Source organism: Dermochelys coriacea, chromosome 27, assembly GCF_009764565.3.
Source record: "Dermochelys coriacea isolate rDerCor1 chromosome 27, rDerCor1.pri.v4, whole genome shotgun sequence".
Classification (NCBI taxonomy): domain Eukaryota; kingdom Metazoa; phylum Chordata; order Testudines; family Dermochelyidae; genus Dermochelys; species Dermochelys coriacea.
Window position 1 is genome coordinate 15,001,061 of NC_050094.1, and position 22,635 is coordinate 15,023,695.

The window sequence follows — 22,635 nt, forward strand, 5'->3', positions numbered from 1 at the left end:
CTCCCTTGGAATCCTCTGCTGGGGAGGAAGTTAGCCTAGAGCTGTGTTGTGTATTTCTTTCCAAGAGTCGCTTTTGGCTAAACTAGAGTGTGTGTGAGGAGACTGAAAAGCAAATTCCAAACATGGGGGTGTTGGGCCCTCAGCCCCCACTGACTCAGGCTTTTCCGTAGGCCCTGACCACTAGCCGCTCTAGTGTTGTGCCCTACTCTCTGCTACACTTTGCAACCGAATACCTCACTGCTGTCTTGGTCCCACTTTTCCATGCAAGGTGCTGAACCAAACGGAAGACCATCGCCAGCGAGTCCTGCAGGCAGCTGCTAAAAATATCCGCGTGTGGTTCATCAAAGTGCGGAAGATGAAGGCTATCTACCATACCCTGAACCTGTGTAACATTGACGTGACCCAGAAGTGCTTGATTGCTGAAGTCTGGTGTCCTGTCGCGGACCTCGATTCCATCCAGTTTGCTCTCAGAAGAGGCACCGTGAGTATCTCCTTGCTTTTGAACTGCAGCAATTGTCACTAACACTTACCTCCCACGCAAATCTCAACAGCTGAACCCTGACTTATTGCACCTGAGGAGCCAGACTGGACTGTGGAGTTTTGAAAGGCATCCCTTAGGCTGTATATAAAAATGGCAACATTCATAGAGGATACTTTTATTTAAACTGTAAAAACTATGGTTACCAGAAAAGCACTCACCCAGAGTTCTAGAAAATACTGGTTGTTGGAGAGATGGACTTAACAAACATTGGCAATACTTCAGAGTTGGTTGCTTGCCTGGGGCACGTAATGCCATAAAGTCAAAAATGGAGATAACTTGTCCAGAACAATATCTGCATTTGTTCCTTTGATTGGGCAAGTCTGCTGTTCTACTTGCAGCTCTGGTTGACGCTGCTCATTGGACAGAGGTGATTAGAGCTCTGCAAGCTGGCAAGCCCAGCCAATAAGGAGCCCACCTACCAACTGCCCTCCAGAAATGCTTGGAGGGAACTTGGCAGCTGGCACAGTAGACACGTCCCTCCTCAGAGATACAAAATCCACCAGTGAAATACGATTCCTGTCATCAGATTTTTATGAAACCCACCTTCCCCATCAGTTGCTGAGCTACTTGCTGACCTATAGGTCTCCTTACTGCAAAACCGTAACATGCTTTTGGGCTCTGAACTCCTTGAGGATCAGGCCCTGGATGATTGGCTCCCTTTGTTCTGAATCCTTCCCCCATACTCACACCATCTTTCTTTGATCTGAAGTCCTTCAACTATAAAAGTAAACAAGATCTTCAATCTAGATTCCCGTATTCTCTGTGCTCATATGACTAGAGTACTTGCCTCGATTCATGATAAAACAAGAACACACCCTCTGTGCAAAATCATTTTCCAGTATAGACATGCTTTTCCATTGTTATCTCTGCTAGACACAGTTTTGAAGTGAAGCTTTTATGCTTCTTAGCAGCAGGCACTGAGCCTCAAATAATGGCTCGTCCGTCAGATCTGCCTCTTAAGCAAGTCAGATGTTGTGTAGTTGCCATGTCTGAGTGGTGAAAACTGGGACCCGTGTGCTCGACTCCCAGATGATGAGACATGACCGTGGTGTGTCAGGCACAGTAGCACACTTACTCTCCTACAGACATGTCTGGCCAAGCTCCATTCTTACAGCATTTCTGTCGCTCTGCAATGGAATAACTTTTGACTGTCCAACCTATCAATTCCAAAATTTCAGGCAATGTTCTAGGCTTCAGTGGAGAGAACCTTATTGGTTTTGGGGGAAATGGGGAACACACAGAGTCCCTGACATCTGGTTAGCAGAGCCGGCAGCGGCAGCCACCTCTGTAATTGGCTATAGATCAAAGAACTAATTGATGGGTGTCATTAATAGATTCCTGCATATGCCCCCACCTCAGCCCTGCCCATCCTCCCAGTACAGTTCCTAAATGTTAACGCCTGTGACTTATGTCCCAGACAGGAGAAATCAGAATGGGGGAGAACATTGGAGTGGGGGCACACAGGGGGCTCAAAAAGGCAGGAGGAACTTTATCCTAGGGCTGCAGTGTGTTCCTGCATTGTGCAAGTGGACTGCAAACATGCAAGTTCCCTGCAGCTTTCCTGATGCCAATGAGAGGCAAACCTGCCCCTCTGTACTTCGCTTGCCTGGGGAAGGAGGAGTCTCTAACCTCAGTTTTTCTGCTTGTTTTTAAAACAGGAGCACAGCGGATCCACTGTTCCATCCATCCTGAATAGGATGCAAACCAATCAGACCCCGCCAACTTACAACAAAACCAACAAGTTCACTTCTGGCTTTCAGAATATAGTAGACGCATATGGCATTGGAACTTACCGGGAGATAAATCCAGGTAAACACGCACTCTATCTGTTCATCCCTCTGATCCACTCATAGGACCTCTGATCTAGTGACTCGGTGGCCTGGTTTCTCTCCTGATATTCAAAGCCCTTGCTCAGGATTGACCCAGTTGTCTGAGCGAGTGTATCCTCTGTTACCGTGAATTGTAAAACAAACATTATTGCTGGCTATTTTTGAAAATGTGTAGGCCCAATCATCTGTACGTTAATTCCTTGGCACGTTGCTTGCAAATGACAGGTACTTTGCATGGAAAATCAGGATCTTAGCTCAAAAGGGCTGAAGAGGAAAGCTGGGCCTGCATTTCATTGCTCACAAAATTATATCTGACTCTTTGACTTATTAGCATACACCCTGCATTATGTTTTGTTCATGTTTTAGTAGAGATCAAGAGAGTCTTGTTGAGCAAGAATGTTACACTCAACTGTTTTTTTAGACTTACCTAGATCAGTTGTAATAACCCCACACATAATGTAAAATTCTTTCTTGTGCTGAAATTCCCCCCAGTACTTACTGCTTGCTTAACTTTATTTACAGTTTCCCAAAGCTCTTCATATAGGCCAGCTGATCTTAGCTGACACTTGTGCGCTTACTGTGTTTTTTGTAGGAAGAGTGAATAGTAGGAATGTTTAGCTTTTCCTTTTCAAGTTTTGATGGTTACGCTACGCAACACACCACTTTCCCTTCGCAGCATATTGCAAGTGATGCTGGGTAGGAGGAGTGTGATCTTTCCAAAACTTTCACAAAGTCTTCTGATAATGTCATCTTGATGACAAACCAGTGCTGCAAAATCAGTGTGTATTGACTGAGTGACTGTTCTGGGAGATGCAGAATCTCCCCCATTACGCTCAAAATTGTCTTAATGATAAACTCTCTTGGTGGCAAAGAGCTATTTTCTGGGCACTAAACCAAGAGAGGTAGATTTCAAAGCAAGGACAACTCCCTGTCAGCTGTAAAATGCATTTCCTTGAGTGGCAAATGCAGAAGCTCTCTGAGAGATCAGTCTTATCAGAAAACTTTGATTTCAGGCTAAATTGTCACGATGGTAGTCTGCTTTATGCAGGCAGGTCACTTTATGAGAGTACTGGGCCACAAAATGCAGACTCAAGGCAGATGTGGATTTAGCAGATCAGAATATAACAGCAGGTAGAAATAAGTCATAGAATCGTAGGACTGGAAGGGACCTCAAGAGGTCATCTAGTCCAGTCCCCCTGCACTCGTGGCAGGATTAAGCATTATCTAGACCATCCCTGACAGGTGTTTGTCTAACCTGCTGTTATCATCAGAGACAAGATAGAGTATAAATAGGTGCTTGGCCTTTTGCATTGGCTGATAGGGCTCATTGGAGCACTTAAAAAAAATCAAATTTTAATAACTTTAAATTTTGCATTCCTGATAGTTAGAGGTACTCCAAAAAAGTAATCTGTCGTAATTTATAAATTAAAGGTGTGAATGACATAATTTCTTATGTCCTGTAGTCATATTTGTGTTTTAGATTAAAAGGTTTAGTACCTTGTAGCTTCTTTGCACTTGAGCAACTGCATCCCATTAAGCTCCTGCAGGCTTGTGTGAAGGTGGCAATTTTGATCTGTTTCCATGATCTCCTAGAAGTAGCACAAGTAGTTTTTCTAGCAACTGACTACGCTTGTTAATGTATCAGGTTTAAAGAAGTAAAAGACTTCAAAATGAGGCCTTGCAGTCAGGTCATCTGGGAACCAGTTGGACCAGAGAGTAGAGAAAAGCGTTTCTTACCATTGAGAGGAAGGCAAAGATGATTGAGGTCACACACAGTCCAGTCTCTCTCTTGCGCAGCCCAGGCTAGTACACTTGTTCCAGATGGGTTTTCTAGTGCCTGTCTTCAGTCTTACTAATTACTACACCATCAGTGTATCCACTGATTCCACAGGGAAGATTATTAAGGTGAAAAATCATGGATGTGTTGGGAGAGAAGAAGCGATCTGTGCCCATGCTGCCTGAGATTTGAGGAGGATGGGAGATTGTCTAGCAATTGCCAACATCAGGGGGGATATAAGTGTCTTTCCTTTTCAATTTAGTTAAATGTTGCCGGAAACTTATTTCCACACATGAACAGAACTGCTTTTATAAGTCTCATGATGGTGATGTAGTTTTTTCCAGTTTCTCCAGTGGAGGTTGATCCTGTTTGGAAGATGGGAATGAATATATGAATTATATTGCTAATAGAATAAGTGGAAATGGAGAGCCAAACAGAGAGAGGTCTGATCAGTTTTCCCCTCCCTTCTAGCTCCGTACACGATTATCACTTTCCCATTCCTGTTTGCTGTGATGTTTGGAGACTTTGGTCATGGAATCCTGATGACGTTAATTGCCGTGTGGATGGTGGTTAGGGAAAGTCGCATTCTGTCACAGAAGAATGACAATGAGGTAAAGTGCTAGGTCAAGCTCAGTTTTGTATTAAAGCAAAGAGATCTAAATTGATTTCTCCCCCCGCACCCCCTCCCAAACTGCCAATAGTGCAACTATTTTTTTCACGTACAGTTTGTCAAGAACATGAACAAACTAAAACAAAACAAAAGCAAACAAAAGTCCATAGACCACAAGATGATGAGTAATGTCCTTTCTCAGAATTGTGGGGATTCCTTTGGTTTGCAGTTTGTGTCTGAAACAATGATTCAGACAGACCGTGGTTTGATGGTTAATCTGTGAGGTTTTCACCACTGGGGGTGCCAGTTCCCATGATAAGTGGTTGTAATCCAGAGACTAAGCTGCAATCAAACGTGTTCTCGCTCACGGCCCACCGTCCTAAACCTCCCTGCAACTTGGTTAAATTGATTGTGCTTGCTTAGATCTTGGATTGATGAACAGATATAACTCAGGACTGAAACACGTTGCAGAACGTGGGGGAAGCTGTTACAGCACCTGTCCAGGCTCTGACTATCTCCCCAGCACCTGGTCACACTGAAATTTTAAGAAATTTCATCAAATGTGATATTTTCTGTACGTCCCCTGAGCTGGAAGGTGAGACAGTCCCATCTAATCCACTCTGGTAAGCTGGCCATCTGTCCTTCAGGCTCAGTTTGCGTCCTCTTTGCGGTTGTAACCCCTGCATCCTTAATTCTTGCCATCAAATGATAAAGGCTCAGTGGCTTTAGTCCAGGACTGGCAGCCAGGGCCCTAGAATTGGGTGTTTTCAGCCTCTGTTTTTGTGTGTGCTTGTCCTCATTGGCTTTTTTTATTAAACAGATGTTCAACACCATTTTTAATGGTCGGTACATCATTCTGCTAATGGGAGTGTTCTCCATGTACACCGGCCTTATCTACAATGACTGCTTCTCCAAAGCACTTAATATGTTCGGCTCATCATGGAGCGTGCGGCCAATGTTCTCGAAAGGCAACTGGACGTAAGTAATTAGGTGCTTGAGAAGTAAAACTATAGGGCTGAGTTCCTGAATCTGTTTTTCAGAGTTTGTAATTGCATAGGAATGTATGCAGGGCAGGAACCTCAGCAGTGTTGTTTCTTTAGGAAACATTTCCTGGGGGAGCGAAGCCACATGCTATGTAAAGAAATACAAAGTGCAGCAGATGTTTAAGTGCAAATGCCTTTGGATAAACTGGGTGTAAGTTGGTTCTTCCTGGTCTAGCTCCCCCAACAGAGCCTTAGATGCACTATTAAAATGCATGGAAAGAAGCGAAGTGCCTGTAGTTTTCCTCCCTTCCTCCTGTGTGTGCATTTCACCGGTGATCCTCTTCCACCCAAATTAGTTATTTAGCTGCCTTGCCAAAGAACCTGGTTATTCAGATTCATGCAGGAAGGTCCTGCCCTAAGTCTCACATGGGCGTTGAACTGCACATGGAGGCTGAAACATTGGTTCGTTAGGCAGGTTCCCAAGTGGGACAAGGATAACTAACGCTCCCATTCATTGTACTGAGATGCGCTTCCCCTTCACGGATCAGGAGGAAGCTGGTGTTCTGTGTTCTCATATTTTTTTTGTTGAGTACAATTTTTACAGTTTGTAAAGCTTTATATCTATTTGTAACCAAACAGAGAAGAGTTGCTTCAGAACACCCCTGTCTTGCAGCTGGACCCTGCTGTGGCAGGGGTCTTTGGTGGACCATATCCATTTGGCATTGACCCAGTAAGTGTTGTTCCTTCCGATACGTTTGGCCTTAGACACTTTTCTGGCTTATGTAACTGTAACTTTCTGGTGTATGGTTGAAACAAGCTAAAGGTGTATGTGTTCTCTTAGCAAACTTGGGGCAGTAACTGTTAAGGAAAACACGGAGATGGATGGTGAAGTGGGTTCCATTACTTATCTCTGATATGTCACCTATTAGTGTAATGGCTCTGGGTACTGAAATGGTGACCAGTAGGAGTTCTGAAGATCTCTTTTGTTGACCACTTTTACTTAGCTATTTAGAGCTGCAGTATCCCACAGCACTGAACTTAAGTTTGGCATTAGGCTTGACAGCCTGTCATACATTTCCTAGTAAACTTGTTGTATCTTCTTCTGCTAAAAGCCACCCACATGCCTTGGAAATGTGTATTTCCAGGTAACACCATTTGACTTATCTCTTTATAAGCTACCTAGATTCAGAAAACTGCCCTTAAGAGTTGATTTGCTTTTGAACTCATCCTGTGTTTGACGTTAAAGGGGTATGCTGGTGTTAAGGGCCAGAAGACCCTTTATTCAAAAAGGGAGCTGCAAGATTCTTTCTCAGGCAACATTACAGATGGGAGTTCAGTTTTTCTCCTGCCACAGCTGGCCACCTTGAAAGCGAGCAAGACTCAGACCTTGCTCTGCTTAGGTGCTGTTAAAATCAGCTGTTACAAGGGAAACCACAATCCCTGAATTTGAGGTTGGCTGATAAGTGAAGAAACAACAGATGATTGAATGTTTTATTTTAAAATGTGTTTGTAAAATTTATAGTGTTTGTCTGTGCCTACTTTCTGTTCCTGGTTAGCTATCTTGTGCTGTGCCGTGTAACATAGGTAAATGCTTCTTTGGTTCATCTGTCTTTCTTTTGCTCATTAATTTGGATTGAATCCATGTTTGTGACAGATTTGGAATATTGCCAGCAACAAGCTGAACTTCCTTAACTCCTTTAAGATGAAGATGTCTGTGGTTCTTGGCATCATCCACATGCTTTTTGGTGTCACACTGAGCCTTCTCAACCACATGTGAGTGCTCTTTGTTCCATTTTTACTAGGACACACTTACACTAGTTCAGAATGTCTGTATTAGATTTATCAGGATGAGATTAGATTCTTAGGGCTTGTCCACACTTACATTTTATAGCACTCTAACTTTCTGACTCAGGGGTGTGAAAAATCACCCCCCTCAGCACAGCAAGTCTGAGTGCTTTAAGGCACTAGTGTAGACAGGCTCCCAGCGCTGGGAGCTAATCTCCTTGTGGAGATGGATTTCCAGGAGCACTGGGAGAGCGCTCTCCCAGCACTTGCACGCGACCACACTCACACTTCAAAGCGCTGCCGCGGGAGCGTTCTCACAACAGCGCTTTGAAGTTTCCAGTGTAGCCATGCCGTTAGGTTTTCTCATCTAACTCCTTATGCCTCCTAAGACCCTGGATCTTGCAGCAGCTTTTAAGATGGAGAGAATTCAACATGAGTTACTTCATTAGTCAGGAAACATTTCATTATGGTTATTTCTCATCCTGTGAGACTATATTTGCCTATCAAATATTTCGTCTCAAAAATTAGCTCTAAAGATGGTTAGAAATGCAGAAACTCGCAAGTCATTTGTTTTAAAAGACACTTCCTCTTGTATTATCCATTAAAAGTTAATTTCACTGTCTTAGCTTGCATTAAGTTTATCTAACTCCAGTCAAATGTGGTGATGCTCTAACATATATGTCAAACTCTCTTAATTCTTCTTTCTCTGTAGATATTTCAAGAAACCGCTGAACATCTATCTTGGGTTTATTCCTGAAATGATTTTCATGTCGTCATTGTTTGGCTACCTTGTTATCCTCATTTTCTACAAGTGGTCGGCCTATGATGCTCACACTTCAAAGGATGCACCAAGCCTTCTAATCCATTTTATCAACATGTTTCTTTTCTCCTATGCCGATCCCAGTAACAAGATGCTTTATAAAGGACAGGTATGTGGTCTCACTACAATGGTACAGGGTGAATGATGGTTTGTAATATATGAGAGAGGCTTTCACTCCAAAGAACTTAAATACAGCAGAGGAAATAAAACACAAAACAAGAACCTAGTGATTTAGGGTAGCACACTTTTTATCCTGAAGCATCCTGAGGTGTTAGAGAGGCTCTTTTTGTGGCGATTGTTTTCACTCCAGGGTAGGAACACACACAGTTTTGAACCAAAACATTACACAATGTTCTCAAGAAGGGAAGCAAAGAGTAACTTCTCCAGGAGGAATCCAGGTCTTCCTGAAAGTAACTATCAGATCTTGGGCATGATCAAGACACCAAATACCCTATCCTATTTGTCACAAAGTACTATGGGTTCTTAAGGAACCAGAAGTGGTTAGGACTTCCTTTTTTATGTCCACTTTAGTAGCATAGTGCCATCTAACTCTGTACTAAGACACTTGTCCAGGACAGACTCAGGAGAGAGTGCCACCTGCCAAACGGCCTCTTCCTGCAAATCAACTTAGACACCTCTTAGGGAAATCTATCTCGAGTGATCACACCTCCCCTTGCTTAGGATGTACAGTCTGATGCGAACACGGCCTGAGGTGATGCAGCTTCAGACAAACAATAAGAACAGTTCAGTCTGCTGGTTTGGGAAGTGATAGTTACACAGTTCCTTCAGATCCTGTTATATCAGGGAAACACTTGTATGTGGGAGTTATTCACAGCTGAAAGTTGCAATGTGCATGAGACCTGTTCTGTAAAGCTCCTTAGCAGGAATGGAACATGCACTGCATCACCTCGTACCGTCTCTCTGTTTTTTCCACAGCTAGGGCTTCAGTGCTTCCTGGTGGTTGTTGCGCTGCTGTGTGTGCCATGGATGCTGGTAGTTAAACCCTTGGTCCTTCGCCATCAATATTTAAGGAGAAAGCATTTGGTGGGTGACTGTTTTTGGTATTTCTGATTACAACTATTATAGTTCAAAAGCTGTAGGATCTATCTTGATCTTGGATACATAGGTTCACACTGGGGCATGACCTCTGAAACCCCTTTGTGCAAGTGCACACACAAAGACAAGTGGGTTTTACTGGACACGAGGTGATGCCTGCTTGCCTCTGAGATCTGGATCTAGCTCTGATTCTGCATTAGAAAACCTATGTGTAGATACTGTTGAAAAATAAATATATCCCGCTTGGGTACTGTCAGCCCATGTAGGAGTACAGAAGCTGTCGATTATTGGATTTGTTTCTGTGCCTTTCCTTGGTGGCCAAAGTGCAGAAGCAGAGATGTAATTAATAGTGAATTGGTCGATAGTAATGGCATCAACCTGATTAGTCTCATTTTTAGATCCAAACTCCTTTAATCTTTGCTTGTGAATATGGGAGCTTATCTCTTAGGGTATCTTCGTCTTTGGTGGCTATGGAACTGTACTTCTCTGTGTGTGTGTGTGTGTGTGTGTATATATATATACACACATATAAGGAACCTGGCATACTTGCACTGAGGCTACTTGAAAATTCTTCTTGCATGCATGGCAGACAACTGTTAGGATGTTATAGTCTGTCAAAGTACAGTTCAGTTAAAGACACTCCCTCTCCCTTCTCTGACCATCTTCCATCCTCCCATGTCCCCTCCATTCGTCTCCCTTTCTCTTTTTATTTCTTCCTCTTTCCCCTTCTTTCTTCCATTCACGATCAGGAAGGGCAATCCATGGAGGGCCAAGTCAGCACAGTCCAGAACGAGCAGGCACTAGAGGCAGCAGCGGCTGCAACAGTGAGTGGCTTTAAAATCACATGACGGATATAAAGATGGGGAGTTGGAATTATACTCCATAACCTCTGAAATATTATATATACATATCTGCACTTCCTAAGTGGGTAATAAGATTCCCCTGTGGTGAAGCAGTCCCTGTCTCGGCAAGATAAATTCCAGTAGCCTCAATATAATTGTGAAGCATTCCTAAATAGCCATACGCACAAATAAAGGAGAATAACTAAAAGTGACCCTGTAATGCAAAGACCTTTCTCTGAAAAGTGCTGGGGAGATCCCAGCCCACAAGAATGCCTTGTCTTCAGACCTCCAAGGTGAAATCCTCTTGTTTTACGTTCTTGCATATTTGTTTTAATAAACTAGATTTGACCTCTTTTTTTGTTTGAAACCTTTCTGTTTACATTCCATATTCCAAAAAGTCATACGTATGTGTGATCCTCTCAGCAACACTAACCCTGTGGCTTCACCTCAACAGTTAATGGATTTTTTTGCCTGCTTCTTTATGGGGACTTGCAGAACCCGATGTTACAGTGAAATGGCTGTGTCCAAACAGAGCTGTGTGTAAATCTATGAACTACTATCCATGTCCAGAGTCCACTGCCAGCTAGTGAGTGAAGCAGCCTTCATGGCTTGCTTCACCAGAAGGACATATTTCAAAATGTTGTCACACTTGTGAAATGTGGCGTCTTTCTCCAAAGAGACTAAATCATGCAAATACATTATCTGAATTGGATTTTGCACTCAGTCTTATACTAAGTGACCAACTGAAAATCAGCTTTAGTATTTAGATATTAAACATTTCCATAACAAATCTTTAACAGCCTTACAAAAAGCTTTCAGCAGTGTTAAGAAACATCTGGCAAATTGCATTTTTGTTGTGTGTGTGCGTGTGTGATCCATCAAATGTATTAAGTGCCTAAAAAGGCCAGCTGTGAATGAGGCTGTTTACACACCTCTTCTAACACAATCCCTATCCAATGTACAGCGGAGGGCCAGATCCCCATGTGATGGAAAATGTCATGGCTCTATTGATATGAGTTGAGCTAAAGCAATTGACACCAGCCCAAAGAGAATATGCATTAGCCAAGTGCATGAGAAAAAGCTGTATTCTAATCATGTGTTTGACGAAATAACTCATGACCACAAATCTCCAATGACTAGAATGTGACTAGCAGAACACCACCGGACACTCCCAGTTTTGGTCCACTTTGACACCAGTTTCAAAAACAGAATCCAAACGCAAGCCAAGCCTTATCACTCTTAGCTAGAAGTATACTTCTAGCTATCTTAATGTGTGTTATTTTTTTCTGTGTTACGTTTTTATTAAAGTAAGATGTCTGGAGTGTATTTGGAGCTAATCTGACAAGCATTAAATAAATCTGTTCCAAGTTTGATGCTTGGCCTAACAATAAATTGTATCAAGACAAAAACAAGGCTTTGAAAACCAGCCTGTTTATAAATGCATTATTCTAATAATCTGTGCATTAATGTGAGAAAAGCAAGCATGTTAGACTATTGTTCCATATCACCAGAATCCTGATGAACTATGAAAGCAGAGATGGCAGACACTAAGTTTGATCTTCTTTGTTTTTCATACTAATCCTTAAATTATAATGTTTTAAAGTTTCGAATTTAAAAGCCATGTTTACATTCCATGACGCACACAAATATTTTTGGGGTAACACTGAAATGCTTCTGACACCTAGGTATTATAGAGAGAGGCACCTAAATAAGTCCTATTCAATTGACTTTTCCTGTTCTATGGGAATTTTCCAAAATCACTTTTCCTATATGCACACCTCTAACTGCTAAATGCATCATTATCTAAGGGCAGATGCTAATGTTGTAGATCACACCATATATTCACTGAATTTTAGATTTGCACCCTTTAGGTCTGTCAGGTTTTAAAGTTCTGAGCATATTAAGTAGAGTCTCAGATTGCCAACAAGTATTTTATTCCATGTTATTGTGTTCTTGAATGAAAATAAGAGAAATCTGCCTTCAGTGTGCAGAGGTTGGTTGCTGGCAGTTTAGAATCCTGAAAATAAGGTTAAGTGCAAATTAGATTTTCATTGTCTTTCTAAAATTCACTTACAATGCATGAAAGCTCTATATTGTAAGAGAACCTGTCAAGCAGTGAATGGGCTATGTGTCATTATTGATGGTGTTAGCTGTTTACTTGGAATATGAAGCCTGTAGCCGGTTTAATGTAACTTAACAATGGTTACACTTTACTTGCAAAATGAAGCAGCCCTAACTTTACTAATTTGATGAGTTAAGACCAAATGAAGTTAGAACAGAGTCCAAGTATGACCTTTAATATTTGAGAAGGAACCAAAGGACAGTTGTGTCTTAAGTACTGAATGTCTAAACAAATGCCTATAAAAGGAATCATTTTGCACAATTCAGAACTTCCATGTAAGAGAAGGTCTGATTCCCACCCCAACCCCATCCCTGCCAACGTGTGGTGTGGGCATGCCTGGTACAAATTGGTGCGGAGGAAGCATATATATTTGTTAGCGTGTGGGATAATGCTGCTTTGCTATTTGCCAGTAAGTGATGTATTTAATATACAGCAGTACTTGCCTTTCTGTCAAAGATTCCAGGAGTTCCAAAAACTCTTGGAAACTTTTAACAAATCATTGCACAAAACCCATCAATTTCAGCCTGTGTGTCGTTTTGAGAGAACGTGGCTCTTGGTCAAAGGTGAAATTATTTTGTGTAAAGCTTTATAACATCAAAAATTAATTCAAAATTGGTTTCACTGTTTTTCAGACCCAGCATGTGTTTCTCACTCAGGAAGAGCAGTGTACTCCATTTGTGAAACGCGATTGTGCCTTGACTCTTAACATTTAACGTGTGCTTTTCTTTGAACTGCTGCTGCTTTCTGGAGGTGTACGAAATGCAGTCTCTGACCCCCACCGCAAATGTCACACTAAACTGCAGCAACACTTGGCTCTTTCTCTTTGTGCACGTTTTAGGGAACTCACAACTTCGGTGGGATCCGGGTGGGCAATGGACCAACTGAGGAGGATGCAGAGATCATTCAGCATGACCAGCTTTCCACCCATTCTGAAGATGGGGATGAGGTGAGCTGCTGATCGTCTTTCACTTCCCCCACTGTAAAGCTGGCAGTGAAAAGGGTTATTTCCTGCTTAATATATTTACTAATTACGAGGATCCTAACTCGGTACCAACCTTGCCAGTGGAGCTGGAACAGCAGAAATTAAGAACCGTTCTAATTTCCTGCTTCCTCACGCTGCCTTCCACTCATCCTCATGACCGTTAACATCAGTGAAAGTTCTCTGCACGGGTCCAGGAACATATGTGGCCTTTTCTGTCTGAATTCTTATCCCAAAGAATAGGCACCTGACAGGCATTCTCTCCCCCGCCCCCCCCTTAGGCTGAACAGTAAAATCTAGGCAGTTGCCACAGACACATTTTACCCAGTTTACTCTCCAGTTGAGATGGTAATTGTGGTGTGTTATTTGAGTTACCCTATTTATTGATCTGTCTGGCATATTAAGCCTGTGTTTAAAATAAATCCAAGTGCTGTAGTACTTGAGTACTCAACTCTTGTTTCAAATTCACTTTAACATGTTTTCTAAACTGCCCTCCTTTCCTACTACACCTGGGGAGAAAAAGGGAAAGTGATACTATATATCATCTCGAGGATATTCTGCTGCCTGTTTGGACAGGGTAGTGGACTGCTTTTCCTCTGCATTACACTGCCTGCACAATGTGTGCTAAGTGCTACCACTTAAATGTGTCATGTTAATAAGGGATTTATTAACCTTGTGTTCATGACTAATGTTATGATTGTGGGACTCTGCACTAAATGTAAATTTATGTTTACAAGCCTGCAGAAGATGAGATGGTAAGATGACAGCCAGCTTTGCATTCATGTGTATCTGCACCATTTCCCATTGATGTAAATCATCTGCTGAATTAACACGATTTTTTTTTTTCATGCCATGTGATTTGTTTTTCCATTAGATATAGTTATTTACATGTCATGGGCCATTTTTAATACTCCATACAATATCATCTCCATTTAAAAAAAAACCTTGTCTGAATTGCTTCATCTCTTTAAATTGTGTTTGCTTTCTTATCTCCATTGATTTTTAGATGGCAAATGTTTCTCAGTTGACTTGCACAGCTGTCGATCAAAAGAGCTACAAGGGGCTTCTAAATGTTTATAATATAGAGTTGCTGGAGAAGCAAGACTCTGTCTTTGTTAACACTTTGACAAAACAGATACAACAGTATATGGGAATGTCTGGGTTTTTTTTGCAAACTACTTGTAGATTTTTTTTTTTTCCTAGCTATCATCCAGAGCTAGGTATTTTATTGACTGAATGTTGCCCGAAACAAATGCAGCCAAATATTGGAACATACAAAATTGGACTAGCTGATGACCAGAGAATCAATATTTTTCTCTTTAAAAGGGGGGGTTTATTGGTGAGAATTGCTCATATTCAGATGCAAATAGTTAGATTCTCTGAGAGTTGGAGAAGTATAAAATACCATTTTGAAACAGACTGTGAAATCTAACCAGCCTCTTTGCTCTTCTCGGTTCCAAAAGACCATTATTCATCATGTTCTTCCTACCTCCCATGGTCCTAGAGTTGGTGGTATAAGTTATTCTCTTTGGGTGGGTCTCTCTCTAGACTCTAGCAGTGCCAAGGTAACAAATTGCATCTCTGGAGGCAGTATGTTAACCTTAAGAGCAGTTGTTCTGTTCGCAGGACTATGCTGTTGGTGTACCCAGGTGCTTTGTTTGTCCTAGTTTTACCTTTAAGTGAAACAAGAAAGCTGATGCATACACCGATAAAGATATAGGTTGCTTCACAATCAACAAAACCTTCCTCATGGTCTTCATGGCAACAAATGATGATAGAATGCGCTAGTGTAGCTCCATCGTCTCCACACAGCTAAGAAAAATACAAATTTCTATTCCATTCCAGTTCCCAGAAGACCTTTAGATCATTAAATTTTTATTTAGCCTTATACCCCCTGTTTGGGGCTCTGGTAACTATGTTGATACAATGATAAAAGTTGGTCTGATGGTGAAATAACTGTAGATGTCTTCTCAATCATCAAGAAGAAGGATGTTCAGTTCATCCAAACAATACAACAGAGAAGCCTAAGTGGATAACCTCCCCCGACACTAGCACTTTTGGGCTTGTTTCAAGAGTTGACAGAGAGGATCAGATTTCAGCTTCTAGTTCCCTATGTGTAACCCCAGTAATGTCAGTGCAGTTCACACATGTAACCAGAAGCAGAATATGGTCCTATCCATCTTAGGTGCATGACTGAGGTGAATTTTTAATGTGTTGAGTGGAGTGAAGTCTCCAAGACCAAAGTGTGGTGACATTCTAAACATACCACCATGGTGTACTCTCAAATCTCCCCTTTATCAAGTTGCTGTTTTTAATGTAGTGCCACGAGGGTAGCACCTCAGAACTGGAACAGCTGTGTGATAGTAAACTTGGAATGCATAATTCTGAAACAACTGTCAGTGTGCATAGAAGCCATGGAATTGTGGAAATGTTGCAATGAGACACTTTTTTGCTTCTGTAAATTTTGCTGAACAGGGATCTTTTAAGAGAGCTGTTGCCCTTAGGGATGAACCCTAGAGCTGGTGAAATAGGCGTAATGCAGATATGTCTAGTCACATTTGAATGATATGAAGACACATAAACGCTTTTTTTTTTTTTTTAAATAAGCAGAGTGAAAAATAACCCATAAGGCTACAAGAACTCTGCTAAAGCCATCCCATGAGAGTCTTTGGTTGAAGCACAGGAGTGGTAGTCTCCCTGGCAGTTATTCACTAACTCTGCCAAGCGCTGTACTTATTGTTTAAATATTTGTCGGATTCAGTTTGTTTTACGCTGACTTGCTGTGTGTGCTGGACAGAGGACTCTGGTAAATAGAGCAGGTTTTACTGAGGAATTCTTGCAGTTTATGTTCTCCTGTGAAGAGAGATCTGGGCTCTCGACAGCTAGTTTGACATAGTTGTTTGAAATGTTTATTGCTTTGGCTATTTAAGGGGGGAACAAGAATAAAAATAGCATTCTAAACTCCTTTCGGAACACCGAACACTCAGTGTCATAAAATTCTGCATCCCCTTTAATAACGTGCTTTGGAGAAGTTCACAGAGCATGGATTAACTCCAAGGTGCAGAAACATGGGACTCTTTTTTTTTTTTTTTTTTTTTTTTTCCCAAGCTGCAATGTGGCAAACTTTCCTACATTTATTTTAAAATCATTTTGAACTGATTGCCCAAATGCTTGGAAGGCATAGAGACTTTGCAGATGGAAAAGTGAAGCAGAGATGAGATTTTCAAAATAACTTTTTGTGCATTATTTCTTCTTTCACAGAGAGATTGCTTCCATTGTTCCCACAGCAGTGCGAAAGATGCAGTATTGTCTCAGGCTTTTTCTGATTTTTTTTCATACATTTATCTCATTCCTGTGGAGAGGGAAAACTGTACTTGTAATCCCTCTCCTCTTTTGTAGAAATAGATACTCATTAGCAGTGTGTTCATACGGAACCACTTTTTACTGAACAGTCTTTTCCTGGTAAAATCCTGGGTGCAATCATAACTGTTTTCATTGCCTGTCATATGAAAGTAGACGTTTTTTAAGTCTACAGATTACAGTGTTGAATGATTATTTCTAATTAGTTTTTCAGATTTAGCAAAAAGTGTCAATTTTCACTGCAATTGTGAAATTATAGTTGAGATAGTCTTCCTAAATGATCTATATCCAAATGGCCAGTAGAAGAAATGATCAGTAAGAGCCCAAACTGCAAACATAGTGCCCTTGTAATAGCCCCAGACAGTGGTGCCACTTCCCTAATCTGCCATTACAACTTGCTCATTACAACTACTTTACAGCTGGTCTCAATTCCTCTTTGCTCTGTTGTTCTTTCTGCAGTTTGATTTTGGGGATACAGTGGTACATCAGGCCATCCATACCATTGAGTATTGCCTGGCGTGCATTTCCAACACAGCGTCCTACCTGCGGCTTTGGGCTCTCAGCCTGGCCCATGCACGTAAGTATCTTTCCCAAAGCTGGAGGTTTGATCAGGGTCTCAAGATCAACCTGGACAAAAAGGTCCTGGGGAGATGGCCTAGGCATGTGTGTATGTGCCACAGAGAGAAACTACCCTGGTGTGTGTGTCATGTTCTGGGGTGCAGTCCAGACCAGTGAGGGGTTGTCACCACATGCCTTGCAACCTTGGGTGCCTCGCAGTGACTTGCTGATGTAGCTCCTGGTGTGGGCTACTCACAAACAGCCAGACAGCATGCAGGTCACACCCTGAGTGTCTGTGTATAGCTGCAGTCCTGGTCCAGCCACTCTGACCCCAGCAGCCTGTTGGCAAACACCAGCTACTCTCTGGCTTCCGGCAGCCTTGGTTATTACATGTAGGGTGATCTCCCCATCCTCTCAGTCCCAGATTTTCCCCAGAATGTGTTCTGCATTGCCCAGCCTTCTGGACATCTCAGATATTGGAAGTCCATTGCCCCTGTCAGGGGTCGGTATACAACTGTCCGCTACTCTAATTGGAGTTGCCAAACAGTTCTATTTAAACACAACACTGGATTCATTTTGATTAAAGAATAAAACAAGTTTATTTAACTACAAAGAGAGGGTTTAAGTGAGTACAAGTATTAGGTGCTAAAGTCAGAATTAGAGAGAGAAAGATAACGCTTGCTAGTAGCTAAGACTTGACAAACTAGACTTGGTTCAAGGTAAAACCCTTACCACGTTCCCTGCAAATTTTCAAGTCAGAATCTTTCACCAAGTCCCTAGTTCTTTCCAGATGTGAGGATGGAGGCATGGAGTCTCATGTCATTTGTTAAAATGAAAATTGATCGGTTCCTGCCCCACTTTACTGCCAAAGCAAGGCCACTTGCCTCGTGATGTCTAATCAACTTTGACGCCTGGCAAGAGGCGTCACCTTGTATTTTGTCTTTGAGAAACCAGTTTTACCGCTTCCCCAGATTTGTCTGGTAAACATATTTCAGTCATTTCAGCTCATCTTCATGACTTTATCTGTAATATTGCTATGTACATTTCATCATGATACAAGTTTTTCAAATGATCCCTCACAAGGCATATTTTGTACAAAGATCATTTTCCTCATATGGAGGGTGTGAGTACAGGAGTGCGTTTGGCCAGTGTGATGAGGTCAGGCTGTACTGGGCTCAGGGTTGGCAGGGGGTATTGACTGGGGTAATCAGGATTTTAGCCTTTGCTTGTCATTGAACCTCAGTGTGTCATAAAGAGTGTGTATAGACTGGTGGCACTTGTGACAATGGCACCCAAATTTAGCTCAGCGGTGGGAGCTGCAGTAGTAACTTGTCAGGAGCCCAAAAGAATCTGCATAAAATGGAGCAGTTTGCAGCTGCCTTCGCCATTAACGCAGAGTTGCAACCTCTTTAGACTACACAGACCAGGATGAAGTATTGCACGCTGGATGAATGGAATCCATTGCAGATTGCTATGCAGCCACCTTTGACTCATGAGCTGTGCTTTGGCCAACCTGTGTTATGGTCTGTGTGTGAAGAATCGGTTTCATGTGTTAGTTTTGTAGACTAGAATTGTTCAGCTTACCCATTAAACTTGGCCAAGGATTCTTTGGGGTTTTTTTTGGGGGGGGGGGGTAAGTTTTCTGCTGCTCTCATGTAGTGCAGCAGCTGCAGTGTCACTCCATTCTGGTGTGGGTGACTGTATCTGTAGTAAGAGGCAGGAGGGTTGCTGCCCAGGGTCTGCTTATGCAGGCTGTGTTTATGAAGAGCATCCTGGGCTCAGGAGAAGTGGGTGGAATTTAAAGCACTGAGTAAGTGGCAGCACTGGCTTTGCAGCCTGTGCCAGGAATTGGAGTTCAGGTCCTGAGTTAGCTGGCTGCAAGCACTTCTTGTTCTTCACAAGCAGCCCAAGTGGAACCATCCTTCCAGCTCCTGCAGTGCTAGAAACAGTCCCAGCGGGGTGGGAACGGGCTATTTCGGAAGGTTACCTAAAGCCCACTCTCAGTGAAATAAAACTTCCCTTCACAACCACCCTGAAATAAGCAGTATTCTTCCTGCTCTTCTTCCTGCAGAGCTTTCTGAGGTGCTCTGGACCATGGTGATCCACATCGGCCTCAGTGTGAGAAGTTTGGCTGGAGGTTTTGCTTTGTTCTTCATATTTGCTGCTTTCGCTACCTTGACTGTGGCAATCCTTCTGATCATGGAGGGCCTGTCAGCTTTCCTTCATGCACTCCGCTTGCACTGGTAAGTTTACTGGAATGTAGAGGTTTTAAAGCTATTATAAGCAAGTGATTACTGATAATTCACCACCACCCTGAATCCTGTCTCTTAGGAAGCTGTATGCGCTTGCCGTCCCATCCCATTCCACCCCACCCCACCCCAAGCAAAGTTTAGGCTTCAGTTATAAAATTCAGAGAGTTGGTAATCATGTGCTGAAACCGGCATTGCCTGGTGTGGACGGTGTACTGAGTGTAACTAAACTAGGTGCTTGTTCTATAGCTGGCAGCAAGAGGATTTCAAAACCTCATGAAGGCTAGGGATCTTATTTTCTGCTTTGGTGGTCCCAGTAATATTCCTCACTCCCATCCTCTACAGTTAAGTCACCAGGCGTGCGTTCAGAGTAGCTGGCATAACTGTTATATGCACAACAAAGTTCCATTGAAACCAGCTAAACCTTTCTAGGCAGCCTGCATTGGGGGTATGGAAAGTTTGGGCCCTTCAGCAGTTTCTCTGTTTTGCTGTGTTGCCTGATTATGGCATTTGTTCCTCTTGTCTCCTTAATGATGTTACATAGTGATTGATTGCTGGCTGCACATGGAACTGCAGTTATCTAGTTAGTCCATTCTTTCTCAGGAAAATGGAGCAGAACAGAACAATAGCGGTTACACCTCAGCCTGGGGTGATCGTTATCAAGATCTGGTTATCCAGATCTTGTGCTGGGGTCAAGAGAACTGTATGGATTCTGCAAGAGAAGTATACTTGTTTTCAGAAAGGACAGCTGTGTTTTGTGATATGAGAGATTAAACCAGTGGTCTGGGCAGAGGTCAGGGTGAAACCCCGGTTCTTTGAGTAACTCATTATGTGCCTCACGGTTCAATTTAAAGTGAAAGAAAGCCCTGCTTAGACAGCAGCCAGTGAGGGTGGGTGGAATGAAGAAGGCTGTTACTGATCCCTTTGTAGCAGTTAACAAATGGAGAGGGTTGCAGCAGAAGAGCCTGGAGGAGTTTCTCTCTTTCAGATAGCTTGTTGGTTAGCGTAGGTGTTCACCTTTCTCCCAGCAGCAAACTACAGTAGTGGGTCACAGTCAGCCCTGACTGAACCTTTAGCTTCAAATTTGCTTCTTCACCTCTTTTTTATGTGAAGTGAAGTGGCTCTTTAAACTGGGGTCTGGCTGTCTTAAAAAAGTTTATTCTTGTATTTGGTGTGTTGACTACTCTCTTCCTGTCTCATGGCTTTCAAGGCAGAATCTGGAACTTTCTTCCTGGAACTCAAACTGCATTTTTAAAAGCTAATGTTAGGAGCTCTCTGAGCTCTAGGCCATTGGTCCAATCCAGTGACGGGGTTTTATACAGCCAGTGTAGCAGATACTCTTTGGTGTTTCGTCTGTTTAGATATCAAATGATTTGTCCATTGTTCTTCATGTCACACCCTTCCTTACATTTAACTTGTGTAGAACAAATAAAGGCTATGTCTGCACTACGCACCTTTTAGCAACACAGCTGTGCCGCTAAAAGGTGCGCAGTGTAGCCACTCCGACGTGAAAATAAATCCACCCCCAGGAGAGACGGTAACTCTGTTGGCAGGAGAGCTCTCCCACCAACAAAGCACTGTTCACACCAGCACTTTTTGTCAGTAAAACTCTTCTCTTCCAGGGGGGTGTTTTTTCACACCCCTGAACGACAAAAGTTTTACCGACGAAAGTGCAGTGTAGACAAAGCCTTAATGTTACCCTTCTGTGTGTCTAGAGAAGACCTATTGGCTACTGTTCTTGGTTAGCCCCGCTCAGCTGGTAGTTCAGATTGTGGGTATTCAGGAAGTCAGTAAGTGAAGAGAGGTGAGATTATTCAGTGGAGCATAATTACTTTCTCTCCACCCAGGCCCAGAAGTGAGTTCCTAGTCCCTGTTTTTAAAGAGCACTTATTCCACTTTGACTTCCAGTGTGGCTGGCTATCTCTCTGGTGTGATCAAAGGAACAATACAAAAAAAGGCATTGATTTAGCTAGCTTTTGGGTTCCCCTCAAGCTACACATAGGACTAGGCAGGAGAGCCTGTGAGTAACTCTCTTCTCCTCCTTACCCATCTCCTCCAGTAATTTATTGGGTCGGTTCTGAGTTTTTCATGGTTGGCCAAAAGAATAAAGCAGAATCTCAAATGTAGCTTGTGAGGTGTTTGGTCCTGCTCTGAGCTCACCTACTTGCTGTTCTATCCATTTCCTTTGTGAAACATGCCAGTTACAGTCTGAAAGTAGGAGCGCAGGGCTCTTTTAGGCACTTGTTGAAAATAAACAGCACCTCTTTTTCTGTCCTGGGTGCCTTGGCAGTCCTGTGGCTGGAAAGCCAAACCCAGTGCAACTTTGAGACAGGGAGAAGAAATAAAACTGTTTTGAAATCTTTTATTTATTTTTCCCGTAAGAAATAAAATGTGATGGTAATGACAACTGCAGCTTTTTGGACTTCCTCTGATTTCTTTTTGGAATAAAAACTTAGTCCTTTTGCACCCCCTAATGGCACAGTTTCCAGGTGCATATTGAAGCTTTCCAGTATGCTATGGGATCTTCAGAATTCAAACCACAAAGTCATGATTCATACAGGAATTCTAAAGTGTAGCCATCTTATGCAGGGAGGGGATCTCTACTACAGTTGTCCGCAACTCCTGAAAATGGCTGTTGGATGGCGTTTCTGTTTTTCCTGGCATCCAGCCTAGAAAATTTCACATTGGTTACTAGAGCCCATTGCTTCTAGCTGGTGTTCCTTGTCCTCACGCAATGGTCATTGGCAGTATGTAACAGCAAAGTCCAGTGAAAAGAACTTTGATCTTGTAATCACTGTAGTGAGTTATCTCTCATCAGACAGTGAACAGGGCATCAACTTGTATACGATGTTCCTACTCTTCAGATGTTTAACTGCATCTTTGAATTAGTAGCTGGCCTTGTAAGTCTCCTGTCTGAGCAGCAACGTTCCATCACACATTTGCAAAAACATAAAAAAAATTACAATTTTTTCCCTCAAAATTAAAAAACACTGATTTTTTTCACAAGAAAAATATTCTGAAAGTATGGACTGAAATAAATGAAGCAGGTATATTTTAAAATATACACCTCTTCGGCTAAACAGTCATAGCCTCCATACATATGCAGGGGCTTGATTTAAAGCCC

General features: G+C 42.4%; 1 protein-coding gene across 13 annotated transcripts in view; it reads left to right on the top strand.

Annotated features, from left to right (window-relative positions):
• The window catches only part of ATP6V0A1 (ATPase H+ transporting V0 subunit a1), a 74,591-nt gene that overhangs the window by 42,737 nt on the left and 9,219 nt on the right, over window positions 1–22,635 (top strand). For 7 of the 13 annotated variants that reach the window (XM_043503405.1, XM_038385205.2, XM_038385199.1 and 4 more), the window contains exons 10-20: window positions 269–481; window positions 2,200–2,350; window positions 4,619–4,758; window positions 5,578–5,735; window positions 6,380–6,470; window positions 7,395–7,513; window positions 8,238–8,454; window positions 9,282–9,389; window positions 13,204–13,311; window positions 17,164–17,281; window positions 19,334–19,505. In XM_043503405.1, coding sequence (XP_043359340.1) covers window positions 269–481; window positions 2,200–2,350; window positions 4,619–4,758; window positions 5,578–5,735; window positions 6,380–6,470; window positions 7,395–7,513; window positions 8,238–8,454; window positions 9,282–9,389; window positions 13,204–13,311; window positions 17,164–17,281; window positions 19,334–19,505 — 1,595 coding nt within the window. Of the gene's footprint in view, window positions 1–268; window positions 482–2,199; window positions 2,351–4,618; window positions 4,759–5,577; window positions 5,736–6,379; window positions 6,471–7,394; window positions 7,514–8,237; window positions 8,455–9,281; window positions 9,390–10,150; window positions 10,226–13,203; window positions 13,312–14,081; window positions 14,100–17,163; window positions 17,282–19,333; window positions 19,506–22,635 lie in introns of all 13 variants that reach the window. The other 6 variants (XM_038385196.1, XM_038385194.2, XM_038385200.2 and 3 more) reach the window with 2 other exon arrangements.